Source organism: Staurois parvus, unplaced genomic scaffold (genome assembly GCF_062004578.1).
Source record: "Staurois parvus isolate SC_StPar_1 unplaced genomic scaffold, SC_StPar_1.0 ptg000525l, whole genome shotgun sequence".
NCBI lineage: Eukaryota > Metazoa > Chordata > Amphibia > Anura > Ranidae > Staurois > Staurois parvus.
Window position 1 is genome coordinate 8,053,042 of NW_028318321.1, and position 27,986 is coordinate 8,081,027.

The 27,986-nt window shown below is 39.7% G+C and overlaps 1 protein-coding gene across 4 annotated transcripts in view; it reads left to right on the forward strand.

Moving 5' to 3' along the window:
- Positions 1–27,986, forward strand: part of EXOC6 (exocyst complex component 6) — a 314,975-nt gene that overhangs the window by 132,653 nt on the left and 154,336 nt on the right. For all 4 annotated transcript variants that reach the window (XM_089690302.1, XM_089690303.1, XM_089690305.1 and 1 more), the window contains exons 12-15: positions 6,889–6,960; positions 10,804–10,901; positions 16,845–16,950; positions 18,347–18,456. In XM_089690302.1, coding sequence (XP_089546428.1) covers positions 6,889–6,960; positions 10,804–10,901; positions 16,845–16,950; positions 18,347–18,456 — 386 coding nt within the window. The remainder of the gene's footprint in view (positions 1–6,888; positions 6,961–10,803; positions 10,902–16,844; positions 16,951–18,346; positions 18,457–27,986) is intronic.

Genomic DNA, 27,986 nt, shown 5'->3' on the forward strand with positions numbered 1-27,986 from the left:
GATTTATTATTTCTCAGTGTTCTTATTAAATATTTACCAGGTCTATTCCCCCACTGATATCTTTATCTTGCCATAATGTTAAATATTATCCTTGTTTCTTGCTCCATTAAGTTACTTAATTCGTCTCTTTTTTAAAATTATTTTCTGTTTTATGTCTTTTACTATTCTCTTTTTTTGTAGTTGTTCCAGATCATATAGTTTCCTTATTAACGTATTTATTTTCTTCTGCTGTTCTTTCTTTTTTTCTACTCCAATTGCTATAAAAATTTCCCTGATATATGCCAGTCTCATTTATTTCAAAGTATTTTTCTATTTCTCTTTTTACTCTCAGTTCCGTCTCATGATCCTGGAGGAGTGTCTCATTTAGTTTCCATATATTTATCTTATCTTGCTCTCTTCCCCATAATAACTTCATTGTGACAGGTGCATGCTCCGATATTATTGTAACTTCTATATTTACTTTAACCAAAGACTCCGAGAGTCTTTGTTCTATCAATATATAATCTAATCTGGAATACGTTGCATGTGCAGGAGAATCAGTTCACACTGATATAGCATACTTTGCATAGATTTCAAATCTCTACCTCCATCTCTCTGCACCTGCGAAGTCGTATCAGTCTGAGGATCCATGCAGCAATTAAAATCTCCTGCCACAATTAATTTGCCCTTCTTAAAATCCGAAAGCCTTCTTAGTATATTCTTCAGATAGGCCATTGGATTTCTATTGGGGCAATATGTACATTCTATTTCCTGTAACCTCCCCCTCAGGAACAGAAATCCACCTTCCGGATCTTCCAATTTATCTTCCAGCTTAAATCTTAAATTTGTGGCTATACCAATTGCTACCCCTTTAGCACATCTAGTTGGTGAGTCTGCATAGTACCAGGTTGGATAATATTTAGAATATAACTTAATGTTTGTTTCCTGTTATAGATGGGTCTCCTGTAGGAACACTACTGCAATAGATCTCTGTTGTAATTCTCTGAGAATCTCTCTTCCCTGGAGTATGCAATCCCTTTACATTAAAGGTCATAAAGTTAAGCTCCTTCATTTCCCATATTTTTTTTCTTTTTTCCCCAACTAAATTCGTCTCAACGAGAGTATGATTGTCCATCTGGAGGAACACGAAGATAACCCCCCCCCACAGTTCTCATCCCCCATCCCCCCTCTCTTTACCATAGCCCCTAGGTTCTTATCTGGCCTTTGAATAGTTTGTGGTCCTAATCCCACCATCAATTCCAGACCAGGGTGGAGTGCTGACCACATACGCCCCACCCAGTTTCTGGACCACGTGTCTGGATGTATATGTGGCCTGCTGTTTCCCGCCTCTCATCTAAAATTCTCATCCTGCTTAAGAGGAAGAGAAGGGGAGGAGGAAAGGGGAAAAAATAGAGAAAACAAAATGGGGGAAGTCCTCTCATGACCTCCAAAAATCCCCCTCCCATTCCTCCTCTCCCCCTCCTATTTGATCTCTTGTGTATTTTCTTTTTGGAGACTGACTTTCAACTCTCATTTTCTTTTCCCATATTCTCCTCTACCCCCTCTTCCCACCCTGGGATGTCAATTTTCTCTCACAAAAGTCTTTTAAATCTTCTGGCAACCTCCATCTTGTAGAGCGACCGTCTCTCCATCCAATTAGGCATGTTGGAAATCCCCAGCTGTATCATACGTTTTGTTTTCTTATCTGTTCCAGTAATGGTTTCAACATTCTCCTTCTGGCCAATGTTTCTGATGTTATATCAGCATAAATCTGTAAACTTGCATCTTCATATTTTATTACTGGTATCCCTCTTATCTTCTTCCATAGATCTGCTTTATCATTATAGTGATGGAATCGCACGTTCACATCTCTGGGATTTTCACTCGCATTTCCTTGGGATCTTTCTATTCTATGTACTCTATAGATCTTCAAGTGCTCTGTTACTGATCTGTCCATTATTGTATTGAACATTTTCCTAATTTTCTCCATCAAATCTTCTCCTTGTGAAGTCTCGGGCAAGCCCCGTATCCTCAAATTACTCCTCCTATCTCTGTTTTCTTGATCTTCCAATTTATATAGCAGACTCCTTTGCTCTTTCCACATCTCCTTCATCTGTTTTTCTAGATTTAATATTATTTGGGCATGTTTGTCCAGTTTTCCCTCCGTTTCTTCTACACGTGACAAAACTTGCACCAGGTCTTTATATATTACCGCCATCTCCTGTTTTATAGACCGTTCCAATCTCGTAACACATCTGCTATTTCAGATTTAGTAGGCATTTGTGGTCTTTTCTTGTTCTTCATCATTTTCTATAGCCAACTCTTTTTCTATATCTTCGATCTCTACACTTTGGCTCATATTAGGCACTCCCATTGACAATCTGAAGCGATCCCCGCTGATGTTTTCCATCTCCCGTCTTCCAGTTACCCCCTGTTGTCTCTCTGGGATTTGACCCTCAGGAATTTTCTCTTGTGAGGGCATATATTTTTTAATTGTACTTGTTTGGGATGTTCTAGACCCTCCCCCTTTTGCAGCTTTACTTTTCATGATAAAAGTATATTTTTCCTTACTTTTGTCATTTCAAGGCAGGGGGCTTACTTCTGCAGAAAATATTGGGGTTGAGGCTCACCAGGAATAGTGTCCCTTAATTTTTCCTGTTTAACCCATAACCAGCTTCTTCCCTGAGGGTCTCTGTGTCCTTCCTCTCGCTTGTGTCTCGACTTTTTGAGCCCACTAGGTAATCCCCCCTAATGTTCTTTAAACAGTACTAATCCATTTAAACATTTGACTCACCATCTTCTGTAGCCCCTCGTATGTCTCCTCGACTCCATCTTCCTCTGGTTAAACTGCTGCTGCTCTGGGCCTGGCTACTAACCTCCTTCCTCCTCACTCAGGGATTTCCAAGACACTCCCGAGTGATCAAACTCCATCTATGGCAGTCTCTGTTTGGGGGGGGGGTCACCCTCCGTCTGGTTTACCAAGTCCTGGACAATCGTGAGTTGGATGGGCTGATTCGCCTCTTCTCCACTTTAACCTGGCCAGTGCTTGAGTGTCTCAGTACTCGGCCGGTGCTTGAGCATCCCGGTACTCCTCCGTGGCGTTCATGTGGTTACCAAGCGTCCACTGCTCCACTCCCGAGAGTTCACCTCCTCTCTGGCCAGCACCTCGCACTCCGTCCTCCGTCCACACCACCGCCACCAACAACGTAGGTTGACAGAATAGGGGGGCACTACACGCCAGCAGGACACCGCAAGGCAGGACAACCTCAGAGGCCCAGGTATCTCACACCCTCCTGGGCATAGTTACTAGTGGGTCAAAAGAGCCCTGATGCTCGGGAACTCTCACATCGAGTACCCTGCCGGCGCCATGTTCAGGCTCCTCCCCCTTGCGAAAAGGGTTTTTTTTTTTTTCTCGTCTAAAAATTTAATTTCAAATATTTATTTATATGATAATTTAAAGCAGATTATTGATACTTTTTATTTTTACTCTGTATTCCAAAGGCTGTTTTTATTTTGAACATGTTACCAGCAGCAGAGGACTAGAAGCTCCTCCTGCCACCGTTTCCCTGCAGACAGGCTGGGAAAGAGCTGGGTCATGTGACAGCCATTTATCGATTAGGGAAAAAATACTTGGATTTTTAAAAAAGAAAAATAATTACAGCACCATCATCACTATAATAATCAGCTCCAGTGGCATTTTCCTGATTCACGTTATTTTTATGAATGAAGAACATCTGACCTGGAGAGAAAATCCACAAAGATTGCAAGGGTCCCACTCTGCAGCTAATGTCAAGTGATAGGCTTTTCTTCACAAGCAATGGCTGTTTTAGAAAGGAAAAATTCACAAACTTTTGTTTTGATATATCTGAAATGTATTTAGCTGACTACAACTGAAGATTCAAATGGGCTTTAACAGACTGCTCACTGGTTCTTTGGTAATGTTTAGCCTTGATAGAAGATTGCCTTGATATTGGTGTAGGGTGCTTTTAGGGTGCAGATGAATCTTTGAAGAAGACCTTTAGCAGACCTAGACCTTGGAGCAACCAATCATATTGAGTGTGGGTACATCTAGTCATCTAGCATCAATATCATCACTGTTCCTAAGGTGATAGGGAGGTAATCAAAAAACGTTCTTCCCCCATTGGAGAAGAGGACCCCTGTCCAGCACAGAAAGTTCTGTAGCTGCTTATACTCTTGTCATGATGGGATCTACAGTGGAGGCAGTATGGAAGAATATTTCATATCTAATATCATTATTTTGCTCATCCCATTAATCAACAACAGATTACTCTACATAAAATCAAGAGCTCATTGATTGAGGTTCAAACTAATTTTTCTCCCTTATTTTACAAAACTTCATTGCACTGGTCTGATTACACTTAAATAAACCAGCCCAGTCATTTTCAATACCATGGTTAAGCTGCAAACGCAATTTCCTGTAATTTAAAGGTGAAGATTTGTTAAAAATAGTTTTCTGGGATATAAGTTCAGTAACATTAGTTACCTCTACTGAAGTGTATACTACATCCTCTTAATTGCTTCTTAGTGTAGAAATCTTCACTACAGTCATGACTTGTACTTTTCAAATTACTGAAAGTCCAATGCTGCAGTGAAGAAGCCCCGATGGCTACCCACCTTTTTCTCTCCTCTTCTCCATTCTAAAAGATGCTGCATTTTGTGAAAACAAAAGACTTTTCTGAATAAAGGAGAGAAGAGAAAAAGGTGGGCAGCCATCGGGTCTTCTTCTGTTTACTGCAATTCTACTGCCAGAAGCTCAGTGATGTAAACAGGACTTGCCATCTCTGTGGGGAACAATTCTACACTAAGAAGCAAGTATCGGGGTGTGGGATAAATTAAGTTTAGTTTTTAAAAAAATCAGCACAAGGGACATACACAATGGATTCATCCTCCCTTCTGCCATTCATAGAGCACGTTTGATTTGATGGAAATAATAGTACAGCTTCTAAAAATGGAGGAGGGGGTCGAAAGGACAGGTATAGTGGACTGTCTTAACAAGTGCCTATGACAGATCCAGCAGCTGTATTAACTTATGCATTACTGGAAGCTTGCTTCTTTGGGGGTATATTGGAGCAGAGGACGGAAGACTGTAGCTACCAGCACAAGGGACACTTCTCATTATACAGGTGAAACTCGAAAAATTAGAATATCGCGCAAAAGTTCATTTATTTCAGTAATGCAACTTAAAAGGGGAAACTAATATATGAGATAGACTCATTTACATGCAAAGCAAGATAGTTCAAGCCGTGATTTGTCATAATTGTGATGATTATGGCTTACAGCTCATGAAAACCCCAAATCCAAAATCTCAGAAAATTAGAATATTACATGCAATCAAAAAAACAAGGATTGTACATAGAACAATATCGGACCTCTGAAAAGTATAGCATGCATATGTACTCAGTACTTGGTTTGGGCCCCTTTTGCAGCAATTACTGCCTCAATGCGGCGTGGCATGGAAGCTATCAGCCTGTGGCACTGCTGAGGTGTTATGGAAGACCAGGATGCTTCAATAGCGGCCTTCAGCTCTTCTGCATTGTTCATTCTCATGTCTCTCATCTTTCTCTTGGCAATGCCCCATAGATTCTCTATGGGGTTCAGGTCAGGTAAGTTTGCTGGCCAATCAAGCACAGTAATCCCACGGTCATTAAACCAGGTTTTGGTGCTTTTGGCAGTGTGGGCAGGTGCCAAGTCCTAGTGGAAAATTAAGTCAGCATCCCCATAAAGCTCGTCTGCGGAAGGAAGCATGAAGTGCTCCAAAATCTCCTGGTAGACGGCTGTGTTGACCCTTGACTTAATGAAGCACAGTGGACCAACACCAGCAGATGACATGGCTCCCCAAATCAACACAGACTGTGGAAACTTCACACTGAACTTCAAGCATCATGCAGTGTGTGCCTCTCCATTCTTCCTCCATACTCTGGGTCCTTGGTGTCCAAATGAGATGCAAATTTGCTCTCATCAGAAAAGAGGACTTTGGACCACTGAGCAACAGACCAGGTCTGTTTTTCTTTAGCTCAGGTAAGATGCTTCTGACGTTGTTTGTTGTTCAGGCGCGGCTTGACAAGAGGAATACGACATTTGAAACCCATGTCCAGGATCTGCCTGTGTGTGGTGGCTCTTGATGATGCACTGACTCCAGCCTCAGTCCACTCCTTGTGAAAGTCCCCAACACTTTTAAATGTCCTTTTCCTGACAATCCTCTCCAGGCTGCGGTCATCCCTGCTGCTTGTGCACCTTTTTCTTCCACATTAATGTGCTTTGGTACAGCACTTTGGGAACATCCAACTTCTTTTGCAATTACCTTTTGAGGCTTTCCCTCCTGATGGAGGGTGTCAGTGATGGTTTTCTGCACAACTGTCAGGTCATTAGTCTTTCCCATGATTGTGATTCCTACTGAACCAGACTGAGAGACCATTTCAAGGCTCAGAAACTCTTTGCTGGTGTTATGGCTTAATTAGCTGATTAGAGTGGGACCCTTTGAGCCTAGAATATTGCGCCTTTTCACAATATTCTAATTTTCTGAGATTGTGGATTTGGGGTTTTCATAAGCTGTAAGCCATAATCATCACAATTATGACAAATCACGTCTTGAACTATCTTGCTTTGCATGTAATGAGTCTATCTCATATATTAGTTTCTCCTTTTAAGTTGCATTACTGAAATAAATGAACTTTTGCATGATATTCAAATTTTTTGAGTTTCACCTGTATTGTAGGTGTGTTCCTTATGGTAATTTTTTTTCTAAGTTTAACTAATGAAGGTTTTAGTAATTGTGCAGAGTTATCATAACCAGTGCCACATCTTTTTTGACACCTCTATACAGTATACTGCTGTACAAAGCCATAAATCTGCAATAATCAGTAATACTCATATTCTATTTAATTGCAGTCATACTGCACTGACCCAGATCTGGTTTTGGAGCTGAAGAATCTGATCGTGGTGTTCGCTGACACTCTACAGGTCAGTATAATCTTATTTCTCTTGCACATAATCTTAAGATTGTCTGCTCTCTGCAAAATAGCTCTAGGTGTCAATAGAAGAAGCCAATCAGTGTGTTTAACTCTTTAGCTGTTTATACCAAAGCTCCAAGATGTAAGAAATAAATGGTACTGAGAAGAAAGTGTTCTCATTTTCTCACTATAACTGTATGCTATATGATTCTTCAAAACAGTGTTGTCATCACAAAAGCCACATATTAGCTCAGTCAAAATGTAAAAAAAATCAACCATTTAGGTTAAAAAAAAATAGTTTGTAGTGTCCCCATGCCACTAAGTTCCATGTACTGTACTCACAAAAGTGAGTACACCCCTCACATTTTTGTAAATATTTTATTATATCTTTTCATATGACAGCACTTAATAAATGACACTTTGCTACAATGTAAAGTAGTGAGTGTACAGCTTGTAACAGTGAAAAGTTGCTGTCCCTTCAAATTAACACACAGCCATTAATGTCTAAACTGCTAGCAACAAAAGTGAGTACACCCCTAAGTGAAAATGTCCAAATTGAGCTCAATTAGCCATTTTCCCTCCCCGATGTCATGTGACTCATTAGTGTTACAAGGTCTCGGGTATGACCTAGGCTATAAGAAGATTGCCAAGACCCTGAAACTGAGCTGCAGTTGACCAAAGAGGTTGAGTGCACGTGCTCAGTGTCATATGCAGAGGTTGAAGGGGTGGGGAGTCAGCCTGTCAGTGCTCAGACCATACACCGCACACTGCATCAAATTGGTTTGCATGGATGTCGTCCCACAAGGAAGCGTCTTCTAAAGATGATGCACAAGAAAGCCCACAAACAGTTTGCTGAAGACAAGCAGACTAAGGACATGGATTACTGGAACCATGTCCTGTGGTCTGATGAGACCAAGATAAACCTATTTGGTTCATATGGCGTCAAGCGTGTGTGGCGGCAACTAGGTGAGGAGTACAAAGACAAGTGTGTCTTGCCTACAGTCAAACATGGTGGTGGGAGTGTCATGGTCTGGGGCTGCATGAGTGCTGCAGGCACTGGGAAGCTACAGTTTATTGAGGGAACCATGAATTCCAACATGTACTGTGATATACTGAAGCAGAGCATGATCCCCTCCCTTCGGAGACTGGGCCGCAGGGCAGTATTCCAATATGATAATGACCCCAAACACACCTCCACGATGACCTCTGCCTTGCTAAAGAAGCCGAGGGTAAAGGTGATGGACTGGCCAAGCATGTCTCCAGACCTGAACCCTATTGAGCATCTGTGGGGCATCCTCAAACGGAAGGTGGAGGAGCGCAAGGTCTCTAACATGCACTAGCTCTGTGATGTCGTCATGTAGGAGTGGAAGAGGACTCAAGTGGCAACCTGTGAAGCTCTGGTGAACTCCATGCCCAAGAGGGTTAAGGCAGTGCTAGAAAATAATGGTGGCCACACAAAATATTGACACTTTGGGCCCAATTTGGACATTTTCACTTAGGGGTGTACTCACTTTTGTTGCCAGCGGTTTAGACATTAATGGCTGTGTGTTGAGTTATGTTGAGGGAACATTAAATTTACACTGTTTATACAAGCTGTACACTCACTACTTTCTAGCAAAGTGTCATTTCTTCAGTGTTGTCACATGAAAAGATATAATAAAATATTAACAAAAATGTGGGGGGTGTTCTCACTTCTGTGAGATAGATACTATATGTGTATAGAACACACATACTTTGCTGCTGTGTGCATGCATCTTAAAACTAAAGTAAGACAATAAAGTATACAAATATGCTTCAAGTTTTAATTCTCAGTTGTTTCATTGTGTGTCTTTAAAACCCTATGTATATGTAGTCTATAAATACCTTAGAATCTTTCCAGAGATCCCCATCTGCATCCCTTTCTCTTATGCCTGTGTCTACAAGTCATTCTGCTGTCTCAATATATCCCTTTATAGCCAATTAGGTGTACTGAGAGCAGAGACTTTAAGTGTATGTGATGATGAGTGATAAGCCCAAGAAAAAGAACACATCCCCATCCCCATCATTCCTTTAGACGAGCATGTTCCTCCCTGCTAGCCATTGGATGGTGCATTATTTAGCTGTGCTGATCAGTTGTTTGATTACTGTTCCAAAAGCAGGTCTGATAGAAGTTTATCAAATAACTGATGGGCAGACTGCATAACTAAAATATACACCAGCTAGCCACTTCCCTGCCTGGAACATGCACATCTATAGGCCGGTAAAATGTTATTTCACTGTGGCTCAGATTGACCAGTGGTACAGTGACATGGTCACTGCAAAGAACTATGGGAGATGTAATTTTGAAGTCACCTGTAAACTGAAGTATCACGCTCTCCCCACCGGTTGTTATGAATAACTGGAAGTACGTACAAACAGCAGCTGCGGTTACAGGGTGGACTGAGGATATGCACACATTTTCAATATAAGAAAAAAATATTAAATATTATGATATTATTATAATACAGGATGTATATGGCGCCAACAGTTTGCACAGTACTTTACAAAATTAAGGTAGACATTACAGTTACAATACAGTTTGGTACTAGAGGAATCAGAGGGCCCTGCTCGTTAGAGCTTTCAATCTAGTCAGTATTAATTTCTGCCTTTTGAGTCAGTGATTTAAAGAGAAGTATGGGGTTTTAAATAAAAAAACAAAAACTTTATACTCCCCTAGGTGGATGGAGCACCAATCCAATGCTGCATCTGTCCCCTGCCAGCTCTACTCAGAGAACTGAGTGATCAATGAGTTATGAGCAGAGAGCCAGGACTGTCAGTCACCGCTCTCTGCTCTGCCCCTCCTGCGCTCACTGGAGTGCCGAGCCGTGGAGGGGGCGATAGTGGCTGGCTCAGGCTCTTAGCGGATCACTGAAAGGCTGAGCCAAGTGCCAATCCATGCTTCCGACCATATGGTTGGGATCTTTTCAGAGCCTGGACCAGCTCTGTGACATCAGCTGACAGCGGGCTTTAGCCTGATAAAAATGGGATAAAGGAGTGCAGTATGAACGAGATCGAAAGGAGAAGTATAGCCAAAAATGCTTGGGCTATACTTCTCTTTAATGCTCTTCATCAATAAATGAAATGAATGTGAATTTGGTACTCCTTTAACTGAGTAGGTCTGAGCCTAAAAAAATGAGAACTCCCTTGCTTCCATGATGCAGTGCTTTTCCTTCTGTAGTCCTACGTGCTAATAGCAGTATGCAAATGGAATGGGGGTGCTCATTCAACACATACACTTTTACATGTGATCCTTTTACTTATTAGGAGAGCAAAATCTTTCCCTGAATTCAGGCCAATGGATATGGACACACAGGTACTGATTTTTGCAGTTAGTCCCTGTCCTTCCTTTGGAGCCAGATGGGCACCATGAACTTGATGGTGCCTATTTATAAAGACCCGCAATGTCCCTTCTCTATACAGCCAGCTAGAAATAATTCACACTGTCCCTTCATTTCATGTTTTATATATTTATAAAATAAAAATGTGTTGTGGAGCCTCTAATATCCTACAGTGTGTTCTCTGCATAATGCTGCAAAGACTCACATGACTTGTTTCAGATCATGTGACAGATTTCCTCCCATTTCCATCACACTCTTTTCCTTCATTCATTTATAAGGATTGGGGTTCAATAGCTTTTAAGTCCCAAAGCAAGCTAAGCTCAAACCATGTGTATAAAGCATGATGGAGTGGCGGTATGGCAGTGGTTAGTTTTGCTTAGTTTGCGCCAGGGGGTTTTACTTTTTCTTTTACTGATTTTACAAGATTGTATCTTTTTAAAGGTCAGATATATGTCACATTTTGATTTTGTACTCAGACATGTCTTTCTCTTTTTCAGGGATATGGATTTCCTGTAAATCGATTGTTCGATCTTTTATATGAAGTCAGAGACAAATATAATGAAACTCTACTGAAAAAATGGGCTGGGGTGTTCAGGTATCTATTGGTTCTGCAAGTCTAAAAGCAAAATGTATGCAGCTGATCTATACCATTCATAAACATAGATGGGAAAATACCCAGAACGCAAGATGTTTGACATTAAAGCAGAACTAAACTCTTCTATTTTTTACAGCCAAGATAGCTGCTACATTAGCTTCTTTTTGACCTACAGTTGGAGTGGTGCTGTACATGTTATCAGTTATGACACCAGCCATTTGATGGTTTGATAGTTTAGTTGAGAACACAAGCAACTGTGACAGTTATCATTCACAGCATGCCTTTAAGGTTTTTGGAAGCATTTAAATCGATGGGTTTAGTTACGCTTTACTGTAACTTTATAATGTAGTCTGCTGTTCTTTGTTAATGATGTAACATTTTCAGCATATTCCTGTTACTGGACAGGAGGTCAACAGAATGTTGAAGAATAAGGTTTACTACCACATCACATTCATTTTAAAGAACAACTCCACCAAATCTGGTTTCTATCTTTAAAATCAACACAACATAACTTTATTATAATTTTACAAAAATGACAATCCATTAAGTGAAGAAGCATTCCTGTTTATACAGTATTTAAAGCCCTACTCCAGGAAACGTGAAGATTATCCCTTGCAGTGCAGGCAAAGTTTAGTCCAGGGGGAGAGTAAAAGCACTTTTACTTTCCTGATCCTTCACTTCCCCACGCACCAGCGGCGGACTGTCCCTCTGTGTCATAACATGCACTGCAGGGCTATGGTCCTTGCATCAATCTTGATGGTTCAAGACCTTTAAACTGCATTCTGTTTATGTTGCAGTCAGATTAGATGGAGATAGTGGATATTTTCTTTAAAGAATAACTAAGCCCAAGAACAAAAATGTTATATATTGCAGCTTACCAGTCCTTAGATGTGGCAAATACATTAGTTTTTAGGCAAACAACTTTTTGAGCAAGTACAGAAAATAACAGTTGATCTTGCCAGAACAGTCTCCTTGGCACTTTGTGTGAGCTGGGTAAGAAGCAAAATGTATCTTATCTTTCTTATGTAAACAACCAAGCCAATCATTCCATGAGTAACAGAGAGGAACAAAGACAGATTTAAGCCAGCAATACATGGATCAAAATTCAGCTTGTTCTGCAGGGACCGGCCGAATTTCGATCCATATATGGGCTAGCTCAGGGGTAGGCAACCCTAAAGAGTTGAAGATCTACCTGAACAACATGGGAGAAGTCAAAGATCACTGGGTGCAATGTTGCCTCCTCACACCCAATTTAAACCTCTAATTGCTGTACTACCATGTCCAAATCACATGCATTGCACGGCAATCATAGATTTAAATCAGGCATTGAGGAGGCAACATGTCGCCTGCTCACCACCTGTCAAACACACTTAGACTGCTTTTCAGAGGAGCAGCAATGCCTGCTGCACTTGTGAATGGGCCCTTAGTTGCATTTGGCAAAAGCACCCTTAGGGGAGTTGTAAAACCCTGCTATCGAGTCCCTACCCCCTTTAGCTGCATCAGCCAAAGATATTCACATGCCGCAGCAGAAATTAAACCCCCTGTTGCTTTTGGTGGGTGCTAAAGCTTGCCAATTGGGACCCATTCAAGTAAATGGGGCCACTCTGCAAGTGCCCGGCAAATGCATGCTTCTGCGGGGCCAAGAGGTTAAAGCAGATGGTGAGATAGCGATGACTGTTTTAACCCCTTGTTTTCTGTACTGTAGGGTTGCAGAGCACTTGCAGAGCGGCCTCATTCATTTCACACCCACCAACCATGACAGTGCGTATAACTCCTGCTGCAGATGCGACGTGTACACCCCTGGCCACTGCTGCTAAAGGGTGTGCGGTTGGGGTAGGTGGTAAAAACATGTCTTGACTATGGGTTTACCTGCACCTTGGACGCAGCACAGTGCATCTGCGACTTTCCTGGGTTAGCTGGACTTTGCCATAGACTTCTATTATATCCTGCAGGTGTGGTGCACTTTCTGAAACTGCACCAAAACTCCTGCATTCAGAAGTTTTTGTGCGATTTCAGAAAGTTCACCAAACCCACATGATATAATAGAAGTCTATGGCTAAGTGCAGCAAACCTGCAGGAAAGCTACAGGTACACTGCACTGCACCTGCGATGTGGGTGAACCCCAGCACAGCAGTGTAAAAGCAACCGTATACTATTATGCCGAGTGTATTGCTTCACACTGACCTGAAAATATCTTCTTTCCTGCGGTTGGTACCACTCTAGGGACCTCTATCTGGGATAAGAGGTGGGGTGCAGTTGGTATTGCTCTGCATGGGACAGGAGCCAGCACTACAGAGGAGGCATTGGCTTATGCGGCTCTTGCTCCAACTTTACAAGTAGCATTGCACTCTGTTTTACGTTCTGGGATGGTGGGTCAGCAAGTCCAGACCACAATCTACCAGTCTATTGGAATGGATACTGTGCTAAGTGAACTTTTAAATATTTTCTATATTTCACGATCCACCAGTCACCTGCCTGCAATCTACTTTTAGATCGCCATCTCCTGGTTGCTGACCCCTGGGCTAGCTGGTTGTACTCAAGTCCATCTATTGATCGACTTGTGAATAACCACCCTATCAGGCTTTTCCTGAATGAACAGTGCCGCTGGCTGTAGCTGGCAATACTGGTCATTGTGTTCTGCCAGCAGGGAAGGCTCACTGCCAGTAGAATAAAATAACTCAGCGTATAGGTCTTCAACCCTTCTCTAAGAAGACACTCCGGTTGAGGTGTTAACTTCCGTGGATGGTCTGGACGTCTTTGTGAGATGGTTGCAGTTCCAACTTTGTTAAATTTTTGTATCACTTTTGCTAAAGTATCCTGACTAATAAACTTTTACAAAAAAAAATATTTAAAGAAACAAATATTTTTGCGGCGCATACATCAATATCAATTAATAAAAAATATCAATTAATAAAAAAAAATCCAAATAATTCAGTCCATTCCTGTGATCACCGTGTGGAAAAATCATCCACAATTCATCAAAATAAATCACTTCGATCATCCAATAATCACCACGTGAATATTTTTGTGCAAAAAAACAAAATATAAATCTTAGTGGTGTTTTTCCTCAGGTGTGCACTCACCAAAATGTAATGCCTCCCACTCTCATGGTTGGCATATTGAGCTTAGGAACATATTTTTCCAGGGACCATATCTCCCTTCAAGCTGTAGTACTGGACTTCCCGATTCCCATTCTCCAGGGTTAAAAGAATTTCCTTCCAATACTCCACTCATATATCACATAGAAGATAGAAAATGGAAACCCCACATGGTGCAGTAACTCTTAAATGCTCTATTCTCCACTAAAGAGTGTTACTTACAAGTAGTTAAAAAGAATCAAGCCCAAAGATGTTTCTATCTCTAATATTCCTGAGAGAAAAGACCGAACAGTGCTCTCACCACCGCCGGTCCTTGCTCTCACGTCACTTTTGGTTCTGGTCTGCGTCACTCTTTGTCGCTGCACAGCCTATCACTGATGCGTTTCGTCACTTCCAACTTATTCATAGAGTATATATAATAAGTAAACTTTGTTGATCTTCCTGTAGCCTTCACCTTTCTTGTGTAAAGAAATAATTTTCTTTCTTAAGCCTTGTGACATTCCTCTTCCATGTGGCGTCATTGCTGACAGCATGAAATGGGAGGGGTTTTCTTTGTTAAGTAAGCCTTAGATTGTAAGCTCCAAGGAGCAGGGCCTTTCTAACCCTCTTATATTGAACTGTATCATTGCTGTAGTGTCTCAAACCCCTGTATTGTTGCTGTATTGTCTCAGCAAAATGCTGAGCAAACTGTTGGTGCTATATAAATCCTGTAATATAATAATAATAATAATTAAGTAATGCGCTTTTATAATCATCTGTCTGCTGGACACCTGTTTAATGAATAATTAGACTCACTTGTAGTTGATTTCTTGTTAATTAGGATTTTGTTGTCTAAAATTTAGACATTGCTCCTAAGACTTTCATTGGGGTGTATTCCTTTTTGAAACATGATCTTAAATTAATTTGTTAGAAAAAATACTTTCTCTTTTTTCTTTTTTGTGTGTGAAAATTAACAAATCTTGTTTGCTATCAATGGCATGCATTTGGTGGGAGTATTTTGTAGTATAGTGTCCCAAATTTTGATTCTGAAGGGAAAGTAAAGTTTTTCTGTTGGGGTGTATTGATTTATGCATAGCACTTTTTATGTATATATATTTATAAAATAGCATAGGAATCTGCACTGGTCAGTAAAGCACATAAGCTGCCAGCACTATATTCTGATACTAAGAATATAGTGTTGTGAGTATATCTACAGATTGGAAATCACAAAAATACTGTCAGTGGATATAAATAATGTTTCAAATATATATATGTTGAATCTTGTACATGATGTCAGTACTATGCTGAGCTATTTTCTTTCCCGAAGTCACTTCGAAATGCATTGGATTTATAGAAACTGATGTGTTGATGGTGATGTTACAATATGGTTTTTCAATATGGCTAACTATGTATGATCATATAAAGTTTACTAAACAAACAATTTTGATGGTGATGTTACACTGTGATCTTAAATGGTTTGTCATATTGTGAAAATTTGACTAAATAAATAGTTTTTTAATTTTTTTTATTCTCAATTTACATATTTATGCCTTCAAAGTCCCAATTAATTCAGGGGGTTCCTCTTTCATGTTTACTCTATAATATGATGGTCATATTCATTTGGTAAGCCTCCCTTGAGCACTGAGTGGGGTGATACATGGTGCATTTGGATACACTTGATTATCTTTTAGTCACTGGAGACACATGATTGGATTTATGGGCAGTTCAAGTGCTTTTTGACACTGGGACTGATTTAATCACATCCCAGTGGTTGTTTTTTGTTTGTTACAATTTGTTCACAATTTATTTAATTTTGTTAATTAGCGCTGTACTTTTACATGCATATATATATATTTATAGCAATCTAGTAAGCTACATGTCCTCCCTTTTCTATTGAGTCTGCACATTCGTCTAGCAGCTTCCCAACATTGCTCAAATCCAACATAAAGGCCAGTTCATATCACAGAAATGCACTCTGGATGTGTTTTTGGTTACAGTTCACACCACACTCCATTCCTGTGCGTTTTTTATGCTTTTTGCTGTGTTCCAGTACAGGTCTGTGCAGATAGAAAGCAGCTTGTTCTACTTTTTTTTCTGCATTAGAACGGACTGCTTCTAGTGTGAACCAACCCTAAGGGATGAAGTACCACAAAAAGATTTGCTCTTTTGTTGCCTTTGCTCTCCTGGCTCCTGCTTAGTTTAGTAGCGGCCGATTTTATCCGTTGAAAATTCACTTGTATGCAGGTATCCTTCTCTAGCTGTTTGCACTGTGCACTCACAGAGTTTGAATGGCCCGGAACGGATGCTACTAAGCTAAGTTAAAACTGCAAGAGAATGCATTGCACACACATACAGTTTGAATGGCCCAGAGCAACTGCTAGAGGTCATATTGAGGATTGAGGGACAAGCTTTTTTTTCTTGAAAGGACCCCCAATAGCTGCATCTGTAATGGGAGGACCATCACCACTTTCAACAGGAGCAGCTATGATATGAACTATTCATAGAAATCTAGAATTGCAAAGGTGGGATTTTCTCATAATGTTCTTGAAAGGTGAACTTACATTTCAAAGTCAAGCTGTCGTCAAATCCCGCATTAAGCAGCTACTGCTACTAGGAATCTTCAGCACCCAACACACTTTCGGGTATGTGTGGTGGCCCTTTGATCCCGAGAGCTGTGGTTCCTTTGGCTGGCTGATACGTTACTATAGGAAACAGCAGCATCCTCAGCACACAGCGGGGGGGTGGAGGGATCAGGATTCTGACTCACCTAGAAGTGTGTTGGAGGCACAATGTTTGTGAGCATAGCAAATATTACAAAGACTTGACTTTTTTAACATGTAATGCTATCTTGTTTATCTGCTCACAGGGACATTTTCGAGGCCGACAACTACAGCCCAATCCCAGTAGCTAATGAAGAAGAGTACAGAGCTGTAGTCAGCAAATTTCCTTTTCAGGATCCTGAAGGTGACAAGGTAAGCAATACTTACAAAGGTATGTCGGGAGAACAGTTAAACTGAAGTGTGGGCAAACACTAAATTGGGGAATTGGCTACTGCAGGTACCAATAAGGTACCTCTATTGATGTTTGCCCCTCTGGTGGCTGTTGATTCTTTTTTAAAGATTGTTACTTACATGCAGCCTGACAGTGATGTCACCATTGATGTTCTCATGGTGAAACTGATAGGCCTGGAGCACTCATTCAGAAAACATGTTGTATTCTTTTCACACAGTACAAGCGGGTTGATTTACTAAAGGCAAATAGGCTGTTCACTTTGGAAGGCAATTTGCAATTTTCAAGGGAACCTTCCCTAGAGTTCACTGAATATGGTGCAATTTCACTTTGCAAAGAATACCCTATCATGTGCAAGAAAAACAAAAATAGAAAAGACAGTGCTGTGCTAATCAAATTATATATATCATCATAATGCAATTCTGTGCAATAAAACCAAATGATGAAGATAAAAGTGAAAATAAATCAACATGCAAAAATAATTTTGTATATAATGCTATCAAGTGTCACAAAAATAAAAAAAACAAGTCCATACACCATAAAATTGTGAATAAAGTCCCATAATATTAATTTAAGCGCAAAAAAAAAAACCAGGTGCAAGGATGAAAGGGATTCAAATGAATGTGATTCTCACCACTTGCGTGTACCTTTGCCTTATTTCACACAAGAGGCTTACTGCAAAGCCATGATCCCATGAATCAGAGAAGTCATAGAGCACTTAAGCTGATGTTACCATCCGCCAAAACTAGTGAACTCAGGATCTTGCTGCCTCTCCCCACTAGACCACTTGGTCTCACAATTCACTGGGTCATATAAAGAGCCATAAAGAAGAGCCATGCACTCCACATAGCATAAGATCATACATAAAATGTATTAAAAAAACAAAAACTACTTGTATTCTAAAATCAATACAGCAGTTTGGATAACAGAATACTCCTGAGAGCGTATATCTTCTTCATCCGTTTGTGCGTGGTGACCTCACAGTGTCACCTCCATTTTGCTTGTTTCATCACAATTGACATCATTGGGAGAAAAAAAAAATCAGTATTTGCACTTTTGCATGATTGAATGATGGAAGTCAGCACAGCTTCTCAGAGCAACCAATAGGACTATCTCTTACACCCCAGTGCAATATCAGACAGTGAAATGGGATGCCTAGTTGCTGTGGACACTGAGAACCATTTCTCCTTTAGATGTTTTTATTGACATGGCCCTGTGAGTGTGGCTTTTTGGTTGTGTGAAACAAGGGTCCGGTAGCCTCTAGATTATACAAACTTTGTTTGTTACATAATATAGCAGACATTTTAATGATTATACATTATATGCATACACAGGGCTAACAACATTTTTATTTTTCAGCTATCCTTTCCAAAGAAGCTCCCCATGTCCCAGTCAGTACCACAGATTTATATGCAAGTCAAAGAGTTTATTTATGCAAGCCTTAAATTTTCTGAATCACTTCATCGAAGGTAAGCGTACTTGTAGTTTTACATCATGAATGGCAAAGTTAATCCCATTTTACAAATGATCACTGACAGCAGGTTATCAGTAGTGGACTTGTGATGTATTACATAGATGTGTTGCACAATATGATAGTCCTCAACCTTAAAGTGGTTGTAAAGACTCAAGGTTTTTTACCTTCATGTATTCTATGCATGAAGGTAAGAACCTTCTGTGTGCAGCAGCCCCTCCAGCACCCCTAATACTTACCTGAGCCCCATCACAATCCAGCAATGTGTACAAGAAACCTTGGCTCTCCAGGGACTTCTCATTGGCTGAGACAGCAGTGGCAGCCATTGACTCCCTCTACTGTAACTCACAGCAATTCAGCCAATGAGAGAGAGGGGGCAGGGCCAAGCAGCAGCTCAGGGGCAAGCCTGCTTGGGTGCCTCCATAGCAAGCTGCTTGCTCTAAGGGCAACCAGCAGGAGGGAGGGGCCAGGAGCACTGACAGGGACCTGATAAAAGGAGAATTGGAGCTGCACTGTGCAAAACCACTGCACAGAGCAGGTAAGTATGATATATTTTGTTATTAAAAAAAAAAAGAATTGTCTTTAATATCACTTTTAATGGTATTAGAAGGCCTGAAAGGCCTGCTTTCTGTATTGCTCTTCGCCTCATCCACCTGTCTGCTTTTTGCCTAATAGATTCACTTTAAGCTTACAATAGAAATTATATGATTTAATCAATTTTGGTGTTTTTGGACACCTAAAAACAAAAACTGTAGTAAAAAGCATTGCTTTTTAAGTCAGTGTGCTCACTTTGCCTATGAATGCTGTTATAAACCTGCATTTTTCAGTTCAACAATCCTGAATTATACAACCGCATGTTACAGCTGTTGTATCTTTAACCCCTTCACGCCTAAGGGTAAAACAAAACTTAAAGGCAAATTTGTCTTTATTATTTTATATAAATTTAACAAGCAGAGCATAGGAAATATAAAAAAACAAGTACAAATACAGAAACAAAAGAAAAACATCAGAGAGGTGGTTATGATCCATAACAATAGTGCATAGTGCAATATAACAGTGGCAGGAAAGGATTGATAACCGATATTACAGAGGTAGAACATAACAGATTGCCAGGGGGGGTATCCCCTGGCACAGTGTATGGACCAATATGAAAGAACTCTGCACAACCAAGATGATAAATCGGTAAAAGAAATCTTGAAGCCTAAGTAAAATTTAACAACTTTGACATGTGTTAGTAAAAACGTACATATCATCACAACTAGTTTGTACATCCAGGTAAATTATACCTTGTTTTTTCCAGAACAAATTGGGCTTTCATTTGGTGGTAAATGGCAATGGATATCTCCTGATTTTTTTTTTATTATCAAAGGAAAACTGGCCCAAAATAGTAAAAAATATATATTTTTTTTTCATTTAGCTGTGTGTTTCTTGTTACTACCATAATCTATCACCAAAGAACAACCCAAAATACATTTTGCAGCTCTTGACGATCGCAGTGATACCATATATGTGTATGTTATTTGTTGTTTGTACCTGTACTACAGCCCAGAAACAATAGTGCACATTTTGTTTTTTGTTTCTTTACCTAAAACACACTGACACTAATACCAATTTAAAAAAAAAAATCCTGATCTTGACCTTAACACTAACCCTGGCACTGACCTAGATCAAACCTTGATCTAGGTATTTTTTCTTTATTATATTTTTAAATAATTATTTATCTTTTTTTTTTTAAACAACATTTTTTTTTCTCTGCAAGGATACAATGTATCTCTCTCCTTTATTCAGAGAGAGAAAAAACCAAGAGGGGCGGGCTTCACAGTGACTGATCACTGATAGCCAGTCAGAGGCTATCAAAGACCCAGAATCAGGAGACCCGGGACTCTCAGTGACACTCTGGTTTTTGTGCTGGGAGTGCGCATCCCAGCACAAAGACAGATACGCAAATATGTGGCCCCATGGAAAAAAGTCCAGTTCTGTGAGGCCACATATTTGTGTTATGTCGGTGTGAGTGGGGTTAAAATGATTGTGGGGACTGGATTAAACTAGGAAGGATACGGGATACTCATTATCCTCATGGTTTTTGTTGAGACAGTTTTTTGTGTTCATCTGTTGATAACATTCACCCTTATTGGTAATACTCCTACGTGCCATATTATGTTGGTAATTCCTTAGCTTCTAGGCAGGTGTGAAAACCAAGGAACTACTCATTCAGCGAGCTTTGAAATGAATGACTATCAGCGCTCTACATTTACAAATCTTGCATTGTTAGCAGTGACATACATGTGTTTTCTAAAGTTCCCATACCCTTTATATAATGTATATGCAGTAATAACTCGGTTTACAAACGCCTCGGTTAGTGTAATTTTCTGTTTACGAATGAAAATCCATTGAAAATAATGCCTTGGTTTACTAATTTTCTTCGCAATATGAAGTGTATTTCAGTGCTGATTTTTAAATGCAATTACTGACTCTTAGCCCACTGTGGGCTGAAAATGGGTCACAAGAGTGCAGAATTAACTACACACCTGTGAACCATAAGAGACTTATAGCTAAAATAACTTTGGCTATGCTTCTCCTTTAACTGTCAATAATGTATCACCTGCTTCATGGCTTCCTTGTTCTAGGGTGTAGGTTCTGCTTGATGGCTGAGAAATGGTTTTGCTGAATTTACAATCACATCTGGAAGTGCAGTTGTTGGTTCAGCATGTAGAGCTGAGGGAACTAGATTTTTTTTTTTGATAATTCTTTACCTGCTGAAAAAGGGCATGTAAATGCTCAGTCCTGAGAACTTTTGGGTTCATGTTTCAATTGCTAGTGCTTGGATACAGGTGAGCAAATTATTGGGGAGTCTTTACATTACAAAGGAGGCACCAGGGCCAGAGAAGCGCAACTTCCCTGCCCACTTGTAGGTGAAATTAATGTGTTGATGGCTATCAGAATAATGTGCACTCAGGGAGTCACCTTGTGACAGAAATAAAATAATAAAATTAATTTTATTTTAAATTAAAATTATTTTAAAAATGTTAAAAGTTGAATATTCCTCTTGTATTGAAAAATAGAATAGGTGAAGCACTTCTCACAAATAATACAATCCTAAAAGTGTCATTACTAAATAATTCACTATATGTGTGAAAAAAGCACAATATATCAAAGAATTGATATATATTCACATAAAGTTTCTTTTTGTGCACCATGAACAATATTAATTATAAAGTGACAAATCTTCCATTTTCCTAAAAGCTCATAGTACTGTACACATCCAGTCTTCCTGTGAAATTCCTGATCACCTTGACATTCCTTTCATCTAAGAACCAAAAAGTTAATATTTTTCATCATGAAAGCCACACCAACGTGCTCTTCACCACACCTTATGAGTATCCACAATGATGGAGGTAAAATATGCTTAAAATCATTTACAAACAGCTTGCATCAAGATCCTCATCATAGCATGGTCACTAACCCTCCCTTGGGTAGAATGGCATATAAGGACATAAGCATAAAAAGTATCCAATAGTACTCAACTCCTTTTTTTAAATAGTAGATTAAAATGCACTCACAGAGAATAAAAATCAATGTGCATATACAACATATGGAAAACTTAGCAAAAATGGCATCCTAACTCCGCCCAACTTTATGAAGTCACCACCCAGGAAGACGCATCAGGCTCTCCCTCTTTTGGTGGTGTGAGTTGGCATGTGCAGTGAATGGGTAAAGGGTCAGCCTGCCCAAAACTTAAAAAATTCCAGTTTTGTGCTGAGACTGGTGCTTTATATTTCACTAGTGATGTCTTAGTTCTAGAAGAAATGCAAAATTCAGAAGAACCTGAATGTAACAGATGCTGATATTTGTTAAGCTGGGACCCTCCGTGCAAAGATCTTGCCACTGAAAACCTTGAAATATTTAAGACGTCTATAGGTGGTTCATCCTGCCAGTATCTACCCCATACTAAAATGTCTGTTTACTGTAGGCTGACCCTTTAATTTGCCCTTTGGGAAAATGTACCATCTAAAATACCACCAGAGCAGGGAGAATTAAAGTATCCACAATGTATAAAGTCTCTTCCACCGAAAAACTGTTACCTACTATCAATATTTGTCTTTTTGACTTTTTTTCCACTTTAAAATTTGGGTTTCAAAATGGAAAACTAGGCTCAGCCATCAGAGATGTGAGTTGGCACATGGCAGCGAAAGGTTAAAGGGTCAGCTTAGTTTTGCAAAATGCCAAAGTACCTACATTTAACAGATGCTGCTTCAAGTGAAGCTGGAACCCTCCATGCAGAGATCACGCTGCTTGAAACCTTGAGAGATATAAGATGTCAGTAGGTGGATCATCCCACAAGTATCTACTCTATATTAAAATGTCTGCTTAGTGAAGGTTGACCCTTTATTGCCATCCATATTATTTACCATGTAAAATAGCAAAAAAGAGAATGAAAGTATCCGCAACCTTCCAGCATCTCCTATAATGCTCATTATCTGTGTCCTCTACACTGTATATGAGCCCTGACAAAATGAGCTGTTTGTTTAGTCTGAGCTGATTAACCTGTTCTATTGTGATACGCATTTTCTGTAATTGTCTTTCTCTACCTGGCTTGCTTTCAATCTGATAGAATAACATTTGAGAGCTCAGCTTGAAAACACAGCAGCCAGAAGCCACCTTTCAGCTTATCTCTCATTTCTTATCTGTTAATGAATGTAAATGAGGTAGCTTCACACATCCTTAATTGATCCTTAATTGAGTACAATTTACACATAGTAAGGAGTAACCTTTTGACCTAACCAGCAAATATTTACTGACCAAACACAGGTAGAATATACACCAACTAACTGCTTGTCAAAATTAGACAAACAGTTTGGGAAAGGTGAAGAAATAGTCCACTACAGTAATTATAAAGTGTCATTGCGCTAATTATCTGACGTGCCCACAACAATTCAGTGTCTTGCTGTTTTGATACTATCTGGTGTCAGTTCAAACAAAACAGAGACAGAATTTGTGTATTTAATAGTTCAGAAGCATAAAACTGGCCTTACATGGTGTCACGTACCTGGTCTGAGGCTGATTTTACAAGCTGGCTTCCCTTGCGGTTAAGTGCCAAGCACCCCTGAAGGTGATAGCATGGAGTGCCAGACTCAAAGAAGCAGGGTGCTGTTTAGGTAGATCTGCTGGAATCTCTTTGCAGTACAGTCAACCGATTAGCTATCAGCTGGTCTGACAGATGGCAGGACCTCAGTTGCCCCTGGTGAGGTAGCGGGGCCAGGGCAGCAACCACAGGCAAGGTGGCACCCAAGGAACAAGCAGGATCAGGCTGGCAAGAACAAACTGTAAAGGTGTAGTCAGGATGGCAGCCAAAGTCACACACAGGAAAGCAAGCCAGGGAGTAGGCAGGAGCGTGGTCAAGAACAGAGTGGAGATCATTCATAGGGATCCAGTGGAGCAAGCAAAAGAGTAGTCAAGGGCCATCCAGAGTCATGCATGGAAGAACAAGAGAAGCTGAGTCCTTTGAGCAAGCTGGGGTCAAAACCAGGGATCAGGCAGCAGGGAAGGCAGAATGGTGAGAAGGGGCTAAAAGCCCTTCAACCAAATCAGTGCATAACATTGTAAAACCAAAAATACATAGTTATAAATACAGTTTTTTAATGTTTCCCAGTGGACTGGTGATTGCCTGCTAGGTCCCATTAGATCCAATGGCTGGGGCGGTGGGTGACGACACTAACTCCTGGTGTCATCAGATACTGGTTGTGGACTTCAGCTACTTCCTCTTCCTTCAAAGATCAGGTTTGCAGGCATGCAGGAGTAGGCATAGTGGGGTGATAATGCCACTGCTGCACTAGAAGGCAGTGGTTGAGCATTGTCACCCAGAAGAAGGAAGTGCAAGACCTGGAAATTTGAAATTAAGGTACAGAAATATATAAATCAGTCAGGTCTCAGGGCCCATTCATATCAGCGGGCATGTTTTATGCTGCTGTACCCATTGCTGTGCAGTGTTCCTCTTTTAACTTTATTGAAATCACATAAAGACATCTGTTTGACCAAAAGCCTACGATTTGATCACGTGGCAACGACTGTAGTTTGCAGCATTCATTACAGGAAAGGTACATATGTCATCTCTTCCTTTACTGAACTTCAGTCAAAAACTAATTACACATTGGAACAAACAGTACAAACTGCCAAATGATTTTTCATTTTTGTTATTTAGTCACACCTATAGAGCGCAGCTGGATTGACTGTGATCCTTCTTTTGCTCAACTGCAATTAAAGTGAACCTGTGCCCAGGTATTGCCCTTTAAACAATTTACATATTTTGAACAAGCAAAAAAAAACAATTTAAAACAAGCCTTTATTCATGTTATATCTGTAAGCATCCTGAATTAATTTTCAAAGTTTACAACAGAGTCACTAAGAAGTTAGTATTTTTCTATGAAAGCAAAATCTGGGCAGGCTGTTTGACTCTAGCCTCTTATCAGCCAGCCTATAGACAAAAAACGGCCAAGCAGGAGCTTTCTTGTTCTGAGTGGACATCATATGACGTTCATCCAGTTTCACGGCTCACACACACCCTAGTAGCAGAGCTGTGGTGTGATTTGTCACCTGCATCCATGGAACACAGCAGAAACCATTTAATTGTGCCTGACCGTTACCATGTGATCACTGTGACCAATCACATGACTTATGAACACAATGAATGGCTTTCATTCATAGCCAATCATTGTGCACTATTGTGATGATCTCTGTGATTGGTGATCCCATAGTACAGACATGATAAATCACAGCCCACCTATACCATGTAATAGTTGTGACCAATCACAGCTCTCACAATAGTACACTCTGGCAATTAATGGATACCATTCAGAAAAATGATTGCTTATAACACTGATCATCACTGTTATAGCAATCATAGTGTAAAAATAATTTTCCTGATCACCTCCCCAGAGTAGTACAGTGCCACTATGGTAACACTGTACTGCTCTGGCTACAGTAAAAAAGTAAAATAAAATATATATATATACATTTTTTTTAAATACTGACACCAGTCAGTATCCCTGATCCCCACCATACCAGTCATATGATGATGATGTACAGTTGTATTCAAAATAATAGCAGTGTGTTGAAAAAAGTGAATAAAGCTCAAAATCCTCCTAATAGCTTTTATTTCCATACACACAAATGCATTGGGAACACTACACATTCTATTCCAAATCAAAACATGAAGCAAAATATATCAAATTTGTGTTGTTCCTCTAAACAAATTGAAGAAAAGTGAATATTAGACTGTTCAAAAAAATAGCAGTGTTTGTATTCTTCTTTACAAACTCAAACATTCACTATATAAACTGAAAAATGTTTGAAGATTTTGCTTTCCTTTGAATCATTTAATTAATATTTAGTTGTATAAGCACTGTTTCTGAGAACTGCTGTACATCTGTGTTGCATGGAGTCAACCAACTTCTGGCACCTGTGAACAGGTATTCCAGCCCAGGATGATTGGACTACATTCCACAGTTCTTCTCTATTTCTTGGTTTTGCCTCAGAAACTGCATTTTTTATGTCACCTCACAAGTTTTCTATTGGATTAAGATCCGGGGATTGGGCTGGCCACTCCATAATGTCAATCTTGTTGGTCTGGAACCAAGATGTTGCACGTTTACTGGTGTGTTTGGGGTCATTGTCTTGTTGGAACACCCATTTCAAGGGCATTTCCTCTTCAGCATAAGGCAGCATGACCTCTTCACGTATTCTGATGTATTCAAACTGATCCATGATCCCTGCTATGCGATAAATAGGCCCAACACCGTAGTATGAGAAACATCCCCATATCATGATGCTTGTGCAACCATGCTTCACTGTCTTCACAGTGTACTGTGGCTTGAATTCAGTGTTTGGGGGTCGTCTGACAAACTGTCTCTGGCCACTAGACCCAAAAAGAACAATCTTACTTTCATCAGTCCACAAAATGTTGCGCCATTTCTCTTTAGGCCAGTCAATGTGCTCTTTGGCAAATTGTAACCTCTTCAGCACGTCTTTTTTTCAACAGTGGGACTTTGCGGGGGCTTCTTGCAGATAGCTTGGCTTCACATAGGCGTCTTCTAATTGTAACAGTACTCACAGGTAACTTTAGACCTTCTTCGATCTTCCTGGAGCTGATTGTTGGCTGAGTCCTTGCCATTTTGGCTATTCTTCTATCCATTCAAATGATAGTTTTTCGCTTTCTTCCACGTCTTTCAGGTTTTGGTTGCCATTTTAAAGCATTTGCAATCATTTTAGCTGAGCAGCCTATCCTTTTCTGCACTTCTTTATATGTTTTCCCCGCTCTAATCAACTTTTTAATCATGGTACGCTGTTCTTCTGAACAATGTCTAGAACGAACCATTTTCCTCAGAATTTCAGAGAGAAATGCACTGTAACCAGCATGTACAACATTTGCTGCCTTCCTTCCTTAAATAAGGGCAATAATTGCCACCTGTTTTTCAAAGAATGAATGACCTCACTAATAGAACTCCACACTGCTATTATTTTGAACATGCCCCTTTCAATTAGTGATTCAATTACACAGAATCAGCAGCATGCATGTCATGACTGGTGGGTCTGTTGGATTTCTATTACTCTACTACACCTGCTAGTAAATTATTTGCCATGTAGAAATATCATTTCTACCAAAAATAGTGATTGATCAGGTTAGTGATGTCTGACTGCTATTATTTTGAATACAACTGTACTTCTCTGGTGACAGTAAAAAAACATGGTGTGAAAAAAACAAATTTTATTTAATTAAATTTAAAAAAAAAACTGTGACAAAAAAAAACGAAACAACTCGCAATGTCTCTTACTAGATACCTTGGACTGTTTACTTTCCAAAAATGGGTCATTTGGGGGGTACTTGTACTGTCCTAGCAATTTTAAGGCCTTAAGAAATTAAGTAGGTCATCAGTACATCAGGACTGATCAATTTTCTAATATAGAAATATATAGTTTGTAGACGCTATAAGTTTCACACACACTAAGTAATATACACCGATTTGGGTTATTTCTACCAAAGAAATGTAGCAGAATACATTTTGGCCTACATTTATTAGGAGAGATTATTTATTTACAAAATTGTATAGCAGAAATTAAGAAGAAAGTATTTTTTTCTGTATTTATATTTTTGGTATTTGTTTTTTCATTTATATATATAAAAAAAACAGTGGTGACTAAATACCACCAAAAAAGCTATATCTGTCTCAGGAAAAAGATAAAAATTGTATTTGGGTACAATGTTGCATGACTGAGTAATTGGCACTCAAAGTGTGACAGCGCTGAAAGCTGAAATTTGTCCTGTGCAGGAAGGGGTGAAAGTGTCAGATATTGAAGTAGCTAGAGTTTTTGTTGAGATCTTTGAAAATGCATTACTTTACTTTAAAATCAGCTAGAGAGGTCTGTGATGGCTTGTTTTAAAACTCAATTACTTTAGTTTAGAATATGAAAATAGTTTAAAGTCAAAAGTCTGGGCACAGATTCAGTTTAAGCAACTTGACTTGGATAATTACC